Here is a 17,791-nt window from a genome sequence, read left to right as displayed (position 1 = left end):
GCAGCATAAGTGTCAGGCTTCCTTGTACCATATCATATGGCTAATAATAATAATGACAATAAATTTATCCCTCTATAATTTTCTGGTTTGTTATTTATTTTTATTTCTTAATTTATTTTTAAAATAAATAAACAATTAATTAATTTTTAATTTCTCAATTTTAAATTTTTAGTCCTTTTTTTTTCTTTCAAAATTGGTATTGGTAGGTGTTGTGTTACATACTTTTATGTTATATATAATTGATTATATATAAAAGATTTATTACATATTTAGATAAAAGATTTATTAGATATTTATATTCATTGTACATTAGTTTAGGTAACACCTAAGTAAAATATATTAAAACTCCACTTGGTATAAGTGTAGTAATTTAGAGATACTGTATTATAATTTAATTTTAAAGAACTTTTCTATTTCTTCTAATGATTTAGGGGCATGCGTATTCGGCAAGTTCATTATTAATGTTCAACAGTATTTCGGGAAATGTTTTTTTTTTTCCCTTTTATTTATTTATTTTTTATTTTGTTCCTTTGACAAAAACTGCATTTCTTGCTGTTTAGTTGGAACTGAAGCTGCATAATTTTCTCTGGCTTGTTTGATTAAGTACTGTATTTGTGTGTTGTGCCGTATTACTGTCAAACGGTACACCTGTGGAAAAGATGGCTGATCCCCGTATAAGACAGCTAAGAATTAGAACCGGAGTAGTCAAAAGGTAACAAAAACTTGTGTATACTCTGTGCGATTTTTGGTAAAATAAGTTTCATTTGAAATGCTTTCAGGAATTAAAAAACATTTTTTTTTTTATAATATGAAAATGTCATGGGTTTGAGAAGAATGTCTCATATAAGCCTAAACGAAATCTGACAAAACTCATTTAGACAGCTGCTTAATTTTCTGTTCAGAAACATGATTAAAGTATACTTTTAAATTCACAAAATATGGCAGTGTTTTCATTTTTATTAAAAAATAATAAAGCACTGAAATATTATGATTTAATTCAAAAATCTTCCGAAACATGTATGAATAAGCTGATTATTTTTCAACGGTGCTGTTTCTGGTATTCTGTCTATCTTGTGAACTCCTCTGACCGTTTGGTCGTCCCGGAGTATAAACAGAAAATTTATTTATTTATTTAATATGTCATCCAAGTATTTCGTAGAGTAGAGTTCCAAGATTTGAACTGAAATCCTTGTAGACGTTTTAATTTTTTCATTTTCAGTTCTTTCTAAGTACCTACGGTACCTTCGCCATCGGCGCATCCACGTTAATTAAAGACTAATTTAAAGCCTATCTAGGTTAAGCCTAGTGGTCAATCGCTGGGGTACATGAGTACACGTGCTTTCAGTGACTGGGATTCAAGTTTCAATTACCAATTAACACTATCTCTTGACTGCTAAATACGGTGCTGTTTCTTGTATTCTTTCGATTTTGTGATTTCCTCTGGCCGTTTGGTCGTCCTGGAGTATAAACAAAATTTATTTCATTTCATTACTTGTATGACCTTAGCCCGGCCGCGGAAAAATTCTACAAAATAACTGAGTTGCTGTGGCTAACCATCAGGAAGGTGGGTCACTACTATCTAGCCAACAAGCAATTAAAATAAAAATAACTATATACATACTATTTACATCAAAAACTCCCTCCTAGTCACTGGATTATGGGAGTGCACTGCCACTCCCAGCCTTTTTAAACCATCAACTCATCTGATTGAGGCACCTCCGTAGCCAGGTGGGCAGGAGCAGCAGTGCGTAGCACACACTTCTTGATTAGACTGGGGTTCGAGCCCGTGACCACCAAATACGCAGGATGCAGAAAGGTCAGGGAATGACCACCGCATATCCCCGGAGCAATATGGCCTTAGTTGCTAATGCTCCTAAAAACCAAATAACAAACAATCATCTGATTGATGAATTCCTATTCCAAAACTCACTTATCTCATTTTACTCAAATAAAACAATTAAAACTCTTAGATTATAAAATCATTTAAATAAAACATGTATACACTATATACAATTCTATTTACAAACTTTATACATTATATACAATGATCCAAACTATCAATTTTGGCTTCTTATTACAAACATCTTGTGTACCTTCATTCTATCAACAGGAACACATATCTGAGGTTTCAATTACCAATTAACGCTATCTCTTTAAGGCCATGCCCAGTTAAAACCACTGTTGTCTACAAACATAACTCTGTCCAACCCACACACTATTTCATTATTGAGACATCTGGCAAAAAGCTATGGGTAATCCTACCCTTGTCAGAACTGCACGTTCTCTCCTGCCATATTTGCTCTATTTCCAACTGAAATCTCTTTCTTTCATATTTAACTTTTTTTTTTATCATATACCATTGTCATTTCTGGACATGCAGCTATTCCCATCAGTTCAGTTGAAATGTTTCTTGCCATTTTTATTCTAGGTATTTTTGCATTATCAAAAAATCAGTAGGTATTTTCCCAGCTATTACCATTAAGGCATTGTTGGAAACAGTTCTGCAGGCTCGGGTAACCGCAAGAAGGGTAAATCACTGAGTAGAGATCAGATGTCATTTAACTAAACTATTCTGGACTCTAAAGCCCCAAGCTCTGTACGTTATAATAGGCTCAAAAATATATGTATATAAAAGATTGAGAGACCTTCTCACTCCCCACTCAACCCTTACTGGCCTTCTTATTTTAGAATATAATATTCTTATCTTGTCTTTGACATATTTAACGTGAGGAAGAAAGGTCAGTTTCTCGTTTAAAATTACCTCAAGGTATTTTACAACAGAGGTATACACCGATGAGCCAAAACATTATGACCAACTATCTATTATGATGTTGGTCCTCCACATGCAGCCAAAACAGCTCGTACCCGGCAAGGCATGGACACTACAAGATTTCTAAAAAGTTTTCTGGTATCTGGTATCAACACATAACCAGCAGATCCTTTAACTCCTGTAAGGTCCATGGTTGAGATGCTGCAGATTGGATTTGCATTTCCAACACAAACCACAGAAGCTCGATGGGATTGATGTCTGGGGAATTTGGAGGGCAAAGCAATGGACGACCACAGCTCATCGATGCTCGTGGAGATATCAGCAGCAAGATTTAGTTGCTGATATCTGTAACTTATACTTTGATTAGACCGGGGTTCGAGCCCATGACTACCAAATACGGAGGATGCGGAAAGGTCAGGGAATGACCACCGCATATCCCCAGAGCAATATGGCCTTAGTTGCTAATGCTCCTAAGAAAAAACCAAATAAGAGTAACTTATACTGTTACCCATGTTCTGCGAACCAGTCTCGAACAATCTGGGCGGTGTGGCATGGCGCATCATCCTGCTGAAAGACAGCACCGCCAGAGAGGATGACTGTTGCCATGAAATGGTGTACCTGGTCAGAAATGATGTTTAGATAGGTGGTAGACATAAGAGTGCCTGGCACATGGATGACTGGAACCAGGGTATCCCAGAAGAACATCGCCCAAAGCATGATACCACTGCTACTGTCTTCTTTTCGTCCCACAATGCATCCAGGCGCCATCACGTCCCCAGGTAAACGACGCACGTGTACCTGGCCGTCCACATGGTGCAACAGGAAACATGATTCATCAGACCAGACTACCTGCTTCCAATCACTCAAGGTCCAGTTTCAATGCTCGCGTGCCCATTGTAGGCACTGTCGCTGGTAAACCGTGGTTAGCGTGGGCACTCAGAGTGGCCTGCGGCTATGCAGCTCCATTTTCAGCAGTGTTTGATGTACTGTGTGTTGTGACACATTACTCCCATCACCAGCATTCCAATTATGGCGAGTTGCGCCACATTCACCCGTCTGCTGCCATGTCCCATCCGGGAGAGCCTTCGCTCACCTCAAGCATCGATGAGCTGTGGTCGTCCAACACCTCGCCGGCAGTTTGTGGGTTTCCCCTCCTCTGACCACTTTTGGTAGGTACTAACCACAGCTGACCATGAGCACCCTATCAGCTGTGCCATTTTTGATATGCTCTGACCCAGTCGGCAGGCCATTACAATTTGGCCTTTGTCAAACTCGCTTAGGTCCGCTGCCTTTCCCATCTGAAGAACAAGAGTAACACTGATTAATGGAGCTCAGTATCAGGTGTTTTTTATATCATGTCCCGACCTGCACATGCGCCGTAGTTCACCTGCAGTTGCTTCGATATGCATAAACACTCACTGAGCATTGTTTTTTCTGATCTGTGTATATCAGATCCAGCAGGAGAGCACACAACAGAAGTCCTCGTAATACTTCATTTTCCTTTTGTCATAGTAATACAAGATTTAGTCGCTGATATCTAACTTATACTGTTACCCATCTTCAAACTTTTACCATCACTTATTATTATTATTACTAGCCATATAGTGCAAGGAAGTGTGAGGCTTATGCTGCATCAGCCAAAAAAAAAAAAAATTTCCGAATTACCCTGAGAGAGAGAGAGAGAGAGAGAGAGAGAGAGAGAGAGAATGTCAGTCAGAAGTAGAAGGGAATCACCAGGAAAGAGAAGAATGACAATATCCAGCTCAGGACCCTGGGTGTGCCAAGCCCACACTCAGCAGATGTGAGCCCCTGGGGTTCAAGTTTGTAACTAAGCTTTAGTGTTGTTCTTTTCTTCTCTATATGAGGTTTATTAACTAGGAGCCATAGTGAGGGGTTTTTAATTTAAAATTTCCTTAGACTTCTCTTCTGTCTTGTTTCCTGAATTACCATTTTATCAAAATGGCCAAGTCATTTTTATAAAATGGCTTGTATAAAATAAAGTATGATCAGGTAGAGAATATTAGTGGGGAAAGGTACACGGGAGGATTTTATTTTATTTCCAGATTTAAAAAATAACATTAATTTAAAAAAGTGGCATCTGTAAGGCACCATGTTAACACAGAAAGATTAATACATATTTATTGCATTATTAACAATACTTTTATTAATTGTTAATTTGTATTGTTAATTATTTAATCATTTGTTTATTTGTTAATTGTTAATTAATGTTTTGTACAGAATTTTTTAACAATACTTAATAATGTACTTAATAATATACTTAATAACTTTCCCGCCATTGTGATACCGTACTAGATATACCGTAGGTTATATACCGTACTAGATAGCGTTAGTTGAACTTCGTTAGCAGTTAAATTGTACGTTTAAATAAATACATATAACGACTTAGATTACAAACGTAATATAATTAATAACATAACATAATTAATTAATAAATTAATAGAATCATGACTCAGACCAGAGCAGCAAAGCAAAAGGCTCAAGCTAATGGAAGTGCTGTGGCTCAGAGCAGAACTGAGGGGGGCAGTTGTCCTCTGACTCACAGCCTGATAAAATGCACTGTTTGCTTGATGTTTGCAGAGCAATCGGGTACGGAACATGATACTGCCAAGGGGGATGTCTTTGTGTGTGCGCGATGCAAGGAGTGTATCGATATCAGGCAACAACTCGGCGTTCTTTTGGGCCTATATGAGAGCTTGAAGGACAGGGTGCATGCCCTCGAAGAAACTAAATTGAGGGGCCCATCAAGCTCTCAGCTGCCCACATCAACGCCAGAGCTTGCACTTGGGCATCGCGTGACACAGACAACCCCCAAGGCAGAATGCGCTGGTCCCGAAGGAACTAGTAGTTGTTGGTGACTCTATTGTCAGGGAAACGGGGAACATGCTTTGTAAAAAAGATAGGTGGAACAGGACCAGGGTATGTCTGCCAGGGGCAAAGGTTGATGACGTTGTAGAGCGAATATCATCTTTTAAGGGCACAAAAGGTGATATAGTTGTACACGGTGGCACTAATAATATTAAGAGTAGGAGACCGGCAGAATTACTTAACAAGTACAGGTCACTGTTGAACAAAAGCCGAGAATTAGGGTTGAATTTGAAAGTGTCTGCAATTCTGCCCAGACACGATAGGAGGGAGTATATGATGAGAGCCTTGTCGATCAATTCGGCCCTGGAAAGATTGTGCAAGGCTCAAGGGGTAGAATTTTTTTCAGCCTGGACTGTACTTGTTAACAGGAGAGATTGCTTCTACAGGGATGGGATACACTTAAATAGAAAGGGTGCAAGAATATTTGCTGATGCTATCGAGGCAGTGTTAGGTGGGTCGGAAAACTGCTAGCTTGGGGGGAGACAAAGACCAATAGATTGACAGTAGCCACTGGCAGAGGTGAAAGAGATTCTTGCACTGCTTCTATTAGAATGAGCAGAAGCCTGAAAAACAAGATGCATGGTATTTCAGAGACTGCTGGGAGCCATTGTGGTACAAGTAAACACATGGGTTGTGTTAGGGTAGCTAAGAATAGAAACAGGTGCAGGTATACTTGCGTGTACGCCAATGCCAGGAGTTTAGTAAATAAATTTGATGAATTTGAGGTATTGCTCAAAACATCGAAGGCAGATATTGTTGGGATATCAGAGACGTGGTGTCACACAGATATAAGGGATGCGGAACTGCAATTTGGGGAGTACAACGTCTACAGAAAGGATAGACAGGATAGGAAGGGGGGAGGTGTTATGCTATTAGTTAAGAAACACATAAAAACCAAGGAAGTGAAGCCAGTCGACATCGCTGGACAGTGCACTGTGGAGTCAGTTTGGTGTGACATAAACATTGGGAGATCAAAATTGAGAGTAGGAGTGTGCTATAGGCCTAATGACTCTGATGAGTATAATAAGGAACTGTACAGGGAAATAGAGTGGGCCAGTAAATCAGAGTGTCTTATAATGGGAGATTTTAATTTCCCAGATATTGACTGGAATTTGGGGGCTGGATACTCACACACTAGCAGGGCTTTTGTGGATTTATTGGATGATTGTTTTCTACATCAGCATGTTCGGGAGGCAACTAGAGGGAGTAATACTCTTGATTTGATTATCAGCAGTGATTCTTCATGCATTAAGAATCTGCAGATAAATGAACCACTAGGTGGCAGTGATCACAGTGTGCTGAAGTGGGATTTACTCAAAGAGGTAACTACCATTAGGGGTAAAGGGAAGGGTTATTGCTTCCGTAAAGGCTACTACGATGGACTGAGACAGTATTTAAATTCTATACAGTGGAACCAACTGATGATGTTACCAACAGCAAATTCAAAATGGGAAGCATTCAAAGAACTTATCTTGGAAGCTACTAGGCTTTACATACCAACTAAGAAATATTGTTCAAGGTTTAGGCCAAAATGGATGTCAGATGAACTAATGAGGCATATGGCAGAGAAGAAAAATGCATGGGATACTTACAAATTAACACATGACACAGAAGCCTATGATAGATACAAGTTGATATGCAACCAAGTTACAAAGGAGGTTAGGCAGGCGAAGGCAGATTACGAGAAATCCTTGGCAAGGGATGCAAAGAAAAACAGCAAAGAGTTCTTTACTTATGTAAACTCTAGAAGGAAAGGGATGAATCAGATTGGTCCACTTGATATTGATGGGTCAAGTGTTGATGATCCTGCTCAGGTGGCTAACAAACTAAATGAATATTTTGCATCGACATTCACACATGAGGAGTTATTCAGCGAGGGGAATGCCAGAGGTGTATTCAACTCTAGCAGTAAGTTACAGAATCTTGAAATAACTGGGAGTAAAGTGGAGGAGAAACTGTTGAAGATAACCAGTTATATTAAAGGAGGCAGCAAAGGAAGTAAGCAAACCCTTAGCCATAATTATGAGAGCTTCCTTGGACTCAGGGGAGGTACCCATAGACTGGAAATGTGCAAATGTGACCCCAATTCACAAAGGAGGATCAAAGGCTGACACAAGTAATTATAGACCTGTGAGCTTGACTTCTGTTCCAGGAAAATTAATGGAGGCACTGGTTAAAGACGCACTGCAGGATCATTTAGACAAGACTTCAGTTATAGCTCAGACACAGCATGGTTTTGTTAAGGGGAAGTCTTGCCTGACCAACTTGATTGGATACTATGATGCAGTCACAAAAGAACTGGATGCAGGGAATAACTTTGATATTATATACTTGGATCTTAGAAAGGCTTTTGATACTGTTGCACATGCAAGACTGCTACACAAATTGGAGCAGTGTGACATTGGAGGCAAATTGCTGCTATGGATAAAGGGGTGGTTGAGGGGGAGAAGACAGAGAGTGGTAATCAATGGACACTGCTCATCGTGGACTGATGTTATTAGTGGAGTCCCTCAGGGCTCAGTGTTGGGTCCATTATTGTTTTCTGTATTTATAAATGATATTGATGATGGTATATCGGGATTAAGGCCCAAGTTTGCAGACGATACAAAGGTTGGCAGGGTTGTCAAGGACACTACTGACACTATGCTTCTGCAACAGGATCTGGAAAGGTTGAGCAGATGGGCTGAGAGGTGGCAAATGAAGTTTAACATTGACAAATGTAAAGTACTACACATGGGAAACAGCAACCCCAGAGCAACGTATCAACTCTATGGTACAACACTGACAGTGGTAGAGAATGAAAGGGACTTGGGGGTGGTTGTGCAGGCAGATATGAAGTTCTCTGAGCAGTGCAGACGGGCTGCAAGAGTAGCTCATGGAGTATTGTCAATGATATACAGGAATTTTTCCAGCAGGGATAAGGAGGTGATTATTCCATTGTATAAGGCGATGGTCAGGCCACACCTAGAGTACTGTATACAGGTCTGGAGGCCTCATTTCAAGAAGGATGTAGAGCTGCTGGAACGAGTACAGAGAAGGGCAACAAGATTAGTGAATGGAACAAAGGGGTGCTCTTACGAAGAAAGGCTTAAGTTTTGCAAATTACAGTGTCTGGAGACTAGGCACCAGCGAGGTGATCTGATAGAGGTGTATAAAGCCTTGAATGGTTTAAGCATGCTCAATGCTGATGGGATTCTTCCTCTAGCTCAGAATAATCACCTGAGAGGGCATAAATTCAAATTGAGGAAAGACAGATGTAGGATAGACGTGCGGAAATTTGCCTTTAGCCAGCAGGTGATTGGTTGGTGGAACAGACTTCCATCCCTTGTGGTGGAGGTTGATAGCCTAAATAAGTTTAAGGCTCAGCTGGACAGGTATTTTGAATGAACAGAGGGGTGAAGTGGAAGTGGGTTTTTTTTTTTTTTTTTTTTTTGGCTGATGCTGCATAAGCTTGCTTTCTTGCATCAAATGCCTCTACTAATGCTAATGCTAATGTAGTACTAAATACAATTCCAGTGTCTTAGGTATATTATTATTATTAACCATATGGTGCAAGGAAGCCTGAGGCTCCATATATATCTAAGACACTACAATTGTATCTAAGTCAACTCAAATTATTATTTTGAGTTGACTATGGTTACTTTCATTATTACTAATTTCTGTTTTTCTGATTTCTCACAGAAGTAAATTTTTTTAAATTTTACTCCTGAAAAATATCTGAAAAACATTATTCAAATATTCATTGCCTTATGCTGTATCCATACAGCATAAGGCAATGTTTCGGGCACTGCAAAGACAAGACATAGATACCCCATATATTATGATTTTGAAGAAAATATATGAGAGTGCTACCTCCTTTATTAGACTAGACAAAGACAGTAGGAAATTTAAAATCGAGATTATAATCGAGAAATTATTAATAATGACAGTGATAATGAACAATACAAAGTTTCCAAACAAAAAATTTTATGAACCAAGGAAAGTTGGAGAGAAGGCATCAAAAGGACAGATTTTTAAACTGTGTTCTTGACAATATTTGATGCATTAAACAGTAAATTACACCACTGCCAACTTTTGACTTTCAAAAATCTGGAAATCAGGTAATTTTAAGTAAGAGCAGAAACAGATTTTTTGGCCAAAACAGACAAAAAACAGAATTTTTTACAAAAAAGCAGTTCTTTTAAAATTGATTGTTTTGAAAAAGGAAGAGGTTTTTGAAAAGTCCACACTCTAGAAATTAAATTTCATTGACAACAGAGATTTTATGCTAAAATGCATGTACAGATAGGATTATTTACCAGTATAGCAAACATTAGCATACTAAGATTTTTCATGCTGTGGATTTGTTGGATTCCTTGTTAGACATCAGCTGATTTTGATTGTTTCAAGAAATATCCTGTTGCAGACTTTGCCCTGTTCAGAAGAGTAGAGTCAAAGTTTTTTTCATAAAATGGTCCCATTGTCTAGACTTGGTTATGAAGAGCATTTTCAAAGCTTCACCAGCGAAAGAGAATACATAAATATTCTGTTTATACCCTGGGATGATAACCACATGGTCAGAGGAGTTTTTGAATTTGGTTTTTGTTTTCACTTGGCTAAACGTTCTCTCACACTTAGTTGCTATGAGGAATTGTTAAAATGCCAGGCATGACTTTGAATAATGTTACATTTTAAGTTTCCTTATGCATTTGTCAGGCCTCCAACTAAGGACTGCTGAACATCAATTCTTTATTCTTTCATGATAGTGTTTGGTAGGTTATGCAGAAAATTACTGAACTGATGCTGCAAAACATCTAATTCTTTATCTTTAACAATGCCAGGAAATACTTAAACTTGTCCACAAAAATTTCAAATTTAAAAATGATGAACTGCCGATTGATGAAATTTGTGCTCCTCATCATTTATAGAGAACATCATATTTCAGTGGAACTTGTGCACCACATAGTCACATGCAGTAATAAAGTACTTCCTCACTGAACAAAATTTCTTGTTTTAGACCCTTTAGAACCTTGGCAAAAGAAATGCCTATGACTAAGTCATAATCTTTCTGGTTTAGTCTGCTATGGTAATCAACTTCTAGAATGGAAGATTTAAAAACTGCCAATTTATGTTGGTATAATAAATTTGTATGTAACATTCTTAAATATATCTAGAAGTAATGTCCTCAGTATGTGAAGTGCATCGAATCAACATGCTGCGTTCAGATTTTCAAACATCCGCATAATATTTAAAAGAAACAAGAAAATTACTGTATTCAGTCCCAAAGAGAGAAATGTGAACAAACTTTCTGCACAAGTGAGGATAACGTGCCTAGAATGCTTGGCCTGTTTAGAATTGCTTTCTAAATTTGGTTAATCAATTTGCCTTCTTTCAAAACTTTTGGATCATGAACTGGAATCGAACAATCAGGAACAGGAGTCGGCACCACTCATTAGTGACTGCTTATTGTACTTTTCAATTTGGTAACTGAAAGGTGCTCATATAGCTTTTCTCACCACTTTGAACCTCTTGTTATGGACTTGTCAAAGCTGCCACTCATCTACCGGTCCAGTTACATAAGTAACCGAAGATAGCACAAATGTGCGCATTTATAAATGTTTTTTACTTCAGTGGCATGCATCAGTTGAAATTGTTTAAATCTACCTTTCCTTTTAGCATTTCCTTCTAGATAGTGGTAGATTTCCACCAAATATTCATTCATTTCACAAGTGAAAATGAATGAATTGAGCACACAAATTAAGATGACAAGGATAGCCTCTTCTCACAAAATACTCAATTTCCACTTTTAATAGCCTTGTTACACCAGTTTTTAGGTGTACCATAATAGGAGCAGTCCTGCCGATTCACCTTCCACTGAGAGCAAACTGTTTTTGATTTTTTAATTATTTTGTTAATTTTAATTATGATAGCTCACCATGATGGGAAATAATTTGGAATTGCTTTGATTACTGCCATCTCCAGCAGTCAGAAGAGGACCATTTTGAGAGCCATCGCCACCTCTTCTTAACCTATCTGTGTAATTCGAACAATGCCTATTGTTTTTGTTCTTCCACAGTAGTCTAAACCTCTTCTTCTGTAATTTGAACTTATGGCCCCTAGTTCTGGAATTCCTTATAACAACGAAAATTCTACCTTTATTCATTTTACCAACCCGCCTCAGATCTGTATAAACCTCACTCAGGTTCCCTCTAAACTGCTTGGTTACCAAGCTCTAACCCATAATCAGTGTTTCCTTGTATATGGTCACCCTTGCCAATCTCGTGATGCATGTCTTTGGACCCTTTCAAGGAGCTCAGTGTCTTTTTTTCAGGCAAGGTCTCAATGCTGAGACACTTATACCAAATGCAGTCTTTCGTGGACTTATGACCTCACTATCTTGACTGGATATTGTTTGATAAATCATTGATAGGATACCATGGACTTTCCTAGCCACCTGTTTACGCTGATCAGAGAACTTTATATCTGCCCATGTCTTAAATCCCTGATCCCTTTCTTCCTTTACTATTTTTAATCCAAACCCACCAAGTGCATAAGTTATTTTGGCATTGCTGTTCCCCAAGTGTAAGACCTTGCATTTTGCTGCATTGAAACGTAGCTGCCACTTTTCTGACCATTCTTGAAGTCTGTTTTTTAAATCATCTTAATAGAGCACTGCTTGACACTGATCATTGACTCTCCTAATCTTTACATAAATCTACCTTTGGCCAATATTTTGCAGTTCCGGCGAACGCTAAGTTTTTATATATATTTAGTCATTTTATTGACTTAATTGTTACACTAAATTATTTTCTGTAAGTAGCTTTATAGCCCTAGTCAAGCTCTTTGGTTTATTTGAATTTAGATAAACAATTTTGAAAGTTAATACTTAGTGTCCATAGATCTTACTGTTCGTAACTTGCCGCCATTGTTATACGATACGGAATGGCGTAAGGTTTAACATAAAACTAAATAGCGAAATACGTATTAGACTAATTAATCTAACTATATTAATCTAACAGAATTCTAATCCACTGTATTAGAATTCTGTTAAATTATACTTAAATGGAATTGTGACCCAGACTAGAGCAGCAAAGCAACAAGCACAAAGTAGCAGCAGTACTGTGGCTCATGGGAGAACTGAAGGGGGCGATTCTCCAATGCATCACAGGCTAAAAAAATGTGCGAAATGTGAAATGTTCATAGACGTGTGTAGAACAGAACATGATCTAGCTAAGGAGGATGTCTTTGTGTGCTAGGTGCAGAAACTGTGAAGAAATTAGGTGCCAACTCAGCATTCTGATGGGTGTTTATAAGAGTTTGAGGTGTAGGGTAGATGCCCTTGAAGAAATGAATGAGGGGCCCATCAAGCTCTCAGCTGCCCAACTCAATGCCAGAGCTCACTCCTGTGCATCAGGCAACAGCAACAATCTCCAAGGCAGAATGCGCTGGTCCCACAAGAACTAGTTATTTTTGCTGACTCTATTGTCAACGATATGACCAATATATTATGCAAAAAGGATAGGTGTAATAGGACCAGAGTATGTCTGCCAGGGGCAAAAGTTGATTACTTTGTAGGGCAGATATCATCTTTTAAGGGTACAAAAGGTAATATTGTTGTACACTTTAGCACTAATAACCTTAAGAGTAAGAGATCTGCAGATTTACTTAACAAAAAATCTCACTGGCGGCTGTGATTTAAGTTTCACTTTCTCTCTATTTAACCCCAGGGGCTCGCATCTGGTGAGTATGAGCTTGGCACACCCAGGATCCCGAGCTGGATATCATCATTCTTATCCTTTTTTGGTGATTTTCTCTCTCTCTCTCTCTCTCTCTCACGGTACTCAAACTTTTTTGGTTGGTGCAGCATAAGCCTCAAGCTTAGAGGGGATTAGGGGGCTTAGAGGGGAACAGGTATCCTGTGTGTTATCAGACACTCAGACTAAAACACTGATGAATCCAATATCTCTCTATTACAGAAGATTTAGGAGAAGTCCGGTTGGCCTGCCTCCCTAAAATCCACTCGTGCACACCTTCTCGATGGTAAGCCCTGTTACGTCACTTAGGTGGCAACGAACGTGTAGAGTGGTTCTCTTCAAGACGCCTGGTCAGCGTGAAGAGGAAAAGACCAAACCCTCCAGTATATGACAGCACAACAAAACAAATGGCCCTCAGTCCCCAGCAGCTTTCACTCTCCCTCTTACGGCAGCGAGAGGTTCAGAGTGGAAGCAGAGGGTGCTAAGAATCTCTGGGTACGACCAGGCTGCCATGCACGGAAACTGAACTTGGCCTGTTATAACGTAAGGTCACTCATCGGTGAAGACAGCATATTAGAGCTGGAAAAGGAATTAGAAAATGTGAATTGGAATATCATTGGTTTGGCTGAAACAAGAAGAAGAAATGAATCACTTATAAGTTTATCAAGTGGAAATCTGCTGTACACCAATGGAAACAGTGAAAGGAGTGATGGTGGAGTTGGGTTTCTGGTCCATAAAGATTTTAAAAACAACATTTTGGAATTCAAAAGTACATCACCAAGGGTGTCAAGACTAATACTCAAGATTTCTAAGAGGTACAAGCTAAAGATTATAATGATTTATGCACCAACATGATGATGAAGAAGTTGAAGAAATGTACACCGAAATTGAGAGTCTTCTAGATGAGCAGAAAACCCACTACACTGTTATTATGGGGGACTTCAATGCTAAGGTTGGAAAAAGACAAAACAGTGCAGAAAGGGGGAACTATGGGAAATTTTGGAATTGGTGAAAGAAATGAAAGAGGTGAAAGACTTGTGGAATTTGCAGAATCTCAAGGACTGTCAGTAATGAAGACTTTTTTTTTCAAGAAAAGGGTGAACAGAAAGTGGACATGGAACTCAAATGGATTAACTACTAATGAAATTGACTTCATCCTCACTAACAGAAGATATATGTGAATGATGTTACCGTCCTGAATAAAGTAAATGTTGGAAGTGATCACAGAATGGTAAGATGTACACTTGATATAGATGTAGGAAAGGAAAGGAAAAAATTGATTCGAGTAAATAATACAAGTCTTTGAGATAACAGAAGAGGAGAAAAAGCAGTATGTACTGGAACTTAAGAACAAGTTTGAGCTTCTGCAGACTACTCAGGACCAAGATATCGACGAGGAATATTACAACTTTCTGAAAGTGATAAAGCCCAAGAAACCTATAGGGAAAAGAAATCCAAAGAAGAAAAAATTAGTCAAGAAACACTTGTCGTGATGAACCGAAGACGACAAATGAAAAGCAAGAAAAACACTGACAGGGAGAAAATTGAGTATACTGAGTTATGCAAAGCCATTAGAAAGAGACTGAGAGAGGACATAAGAAGATTTAACACAAGAAAAGTAGAACAAGCATTAAGGGAAAACAAAGGATTTAAATCAGCAGCCATGAGCAGTAATACAAAAAGACAAATGATACTGAAACTGAAGAATAGCGATGGTGTACTTATAAACAGTAGAGAAGGCATAATTCAAATAGCAGAAGATTACTATAGAGAATTATACAAGGAGCAGGGGAATGATGCCAGCAGTGGGGAAGATGGATTGCAAAGTAGCAACACATACGACATACCCGATATTCTTCCTGATGAGGTAGAACATGCATTGAAGAAAATGAAGAATCAGAAAGCCCCGGGGGAAGATGAAGTTACTGTAGAGTTGTTAAAATTGGGAGGAAGAGACATAACGCAAAAACTGGCAAGGCTCTTCACAAAGTGCATTAGAAAAGCTGTGACGCCTAAGTAGTGGAATAATGCAATCATAGTTTTGCTGCATAAGAAAGGAGATAAATCATAAATTGGAAATTATAGACCAATTAGCTTGTTATACCACATCTACAAGTTGTTCACAAGGGTCATTACTAACAGATTAGAAAGAATACTTGATGAGAATCAACCGAAAGAGCAAGCTGGCTTTAGGACAGGATTCTCAACTATGGATCACCTTCACGTAATATCACAGCTAATGGAGAAAGCAAATGAATATAAAACACCATTATGCCTGGCATTTGTGGATTATTCAAAGGCATTTGACTCCATACAGTATAAGGCAATGTTTCGGGCACTGCAAAGACAAGGCATAGATACCCCATATATTATGATTTTGAAGAAAATATATGAGAGTGCTACCTCCTTTATTAGACCAGACAAAGACAGTAGGAAATTTAAAATCGAGAAAGGAGTTCGACAAGGAGACACAATATCTCCGAAGCTGTTTACTGCTGCCCTTGAGGAAGCTTTCAGAAGATTAGACTGGTTGCAGAAAGGAGTCAATGTGAACGGAGAGTACCTAAACGATTTGCAGATGACAATGTGGTCATAAGCCACGATCCCAAAGAATTAGAGGAAAATCTTAATCAGTTATGCACAGTTAGTAAGGATTTTGGGCTAAAGATGAATATGGCTAAAACAAAAGTATTGATGAACAAGTATGCCACAGAAAGGGCAATGATTGAAGGAGCAGTAATTGAAAAGGTGGAGTCATATACTTATCTGGGACAAGTTATTAGCTGTAATAATGATAAATGGCTGGAAGTCAAGAGAAGAATAAACTTTGGATGGATATCATTCAAGAAATATAGTCACATACTGAAGAGCAATATCCCAGTTTGTCTGAAACGTAAAATAATGAACCAATGTATACTCCCCACCATGACTTATGGAAGTGAAACTTGGGCACTCACCAAAAGAATGGAAGAGAAGCTGAGAACTGCACAGCGAAGAATGGAACGAATTATATTGGGAATCAGACTGTTAGATAAGAAGAGAAACACATGGATTAGGCAGCAAACTCAAGTAAAGGACATTCTTATCAAAACTAAAGAACTAAAATGGTCTTGGGCAGGACACATAACTCGAAGACATGATGCAGATGGACTAAGAAAATAACAGAATGGTATCCAAGAGGAGCTAGAAGAAAACCTGGAAGACAAAGGCGGAGATGGATAGATGAAATTCATGAGTTTGTGGGTAGTAAATGGATGGCCAGTGCTCAAAACAGAAGCAACTGGAAAGTTTCTGGAGAGGCCTTCATCCTGCAGTGGATTGAAAATGGCTGATGATGATGATGAAGCCTCAAGCTTTCTTGCACCATATGGCTAATAATAAGTACAGGTCAATGCTGAAAAAAATTAGAGTCTGGATTAAATTTGCAAGTCTCTGCAATTCAGCCCAGGCACGATAGGAGGGAGTATATGATGAGAGCCTTGTCAATCAATTTGACCCTGGAGAGATTGTGCAAGGCTCAAGGGGTAGAATTTTTTTCAATGGGTCTGTGTTTGCTAACAGGAGAGACTGCTTCTACAGGGATGGGATACACTTAAATAGAAAGAGTGCAAGAATATTTGCTAATGCTATCGAGGCAGTTTTAGGTGGGTCAGAAAACTGCTAGCTTGGGGGATACACAGATTAAAATGTTAACAGTGACCACAGGCAGAGGCAAAAGTGAATCTTGCACTGCTTCTATTAGAATGAGCAACGGCCTGGAAAGCAAAGTAATGGAGATTTCCAGGACTGCTGGGAGTCATAGTGGAACAAGTAAATACATTGGATGTGTTAGGGTAACTAAGAGGAAGAACAGGTGCATGTACTCCAATGCTAGAAGTACAGTGGGGCCTCGTACCACGAACTTAATTCACTCCACGAACCGGTTCATGGTACGAAACGCAATTTCCCATAGGATACTATGGGAAATAAATTAATTGGTACCAGACCCTCCACAAAAAAAAAGGGCCACCATTTATATACACTATTTATTCTTCATGTTTACAGGTTCTTCAAGTTCTTCTGCCTGTTTCTGCTTTTTAACATTGAAAAATCTATCCAGTGTTGATTGCTTTTCTCTCTTTTTAAGGAGGCTCCTGAAGTAGTGAAGCACTATGTCATTGTAGAGGTCCCCCCAATCTGTTCACTTCAGCTGTGTTGGAGTGCCACTCCAACACCCTGTTGTGAAGCTTCTTCCAGTCCTAAAGAATCTCCTTGATTGTAGCTGAAGGCACTGGACCTTTGGTGATGTTTTCCTCTTTCTCCTCCTCTGAGGAAACATTTTTTTTTCCGTTTCCCCAACGTGATGTTTATGCAGTTCTTCCGTGGTCAGCTGCACTTCATGCTCCTCTATTAACTCCTCCAC

The 17,791-nt window shown here is 38.8% G+C and overlaps 1 protein-coding gene across 1 annotated transcript in view; it reads left to right on the top strand.

Moving 5' to 3' along the window:
- Positions 1 to 478: 478 nt before the first annotated feature.
- The window catches only part of LOC150083350 (tubulin-specific chaperone A-like), a 76,982-nt gene continuing 59,669 nt past the window's right edge, over positions 479 to 17,791 (top strand). Inside the window, exon 1 of the mRNA XM_090377204.1 lies at positions 479 to 712. Coding sequence (XP_090233330.1) covers positions 660 to 712 — 53 coding nt within the window. The 5' untranslated portion in view covers positions 479 to 659. The remainder of the gene's footprint in view (positions 713 to 17,791) is intronic.

Source organism: Mastigoproctus giganteus, chromosome 7, assembly GCF_048544385.1.
Source record: "Mastigoproctus giganteus isolate SK-2022 chromosome 7, ASM4854438v1, whole genome shotgun sequence".
Classification (NCBI taxonomy): Eukaryota; Metazoa; Arthropoda; class Arachnida; order Uropygi; family Thelyphonidae; genus Mastigoproctus; species Mastigoproctus giganteus.
Note: the sequence above shows the minus strand (reverse complement) of the source record. Positions and strands in the feature narration are given on the sequence as shown.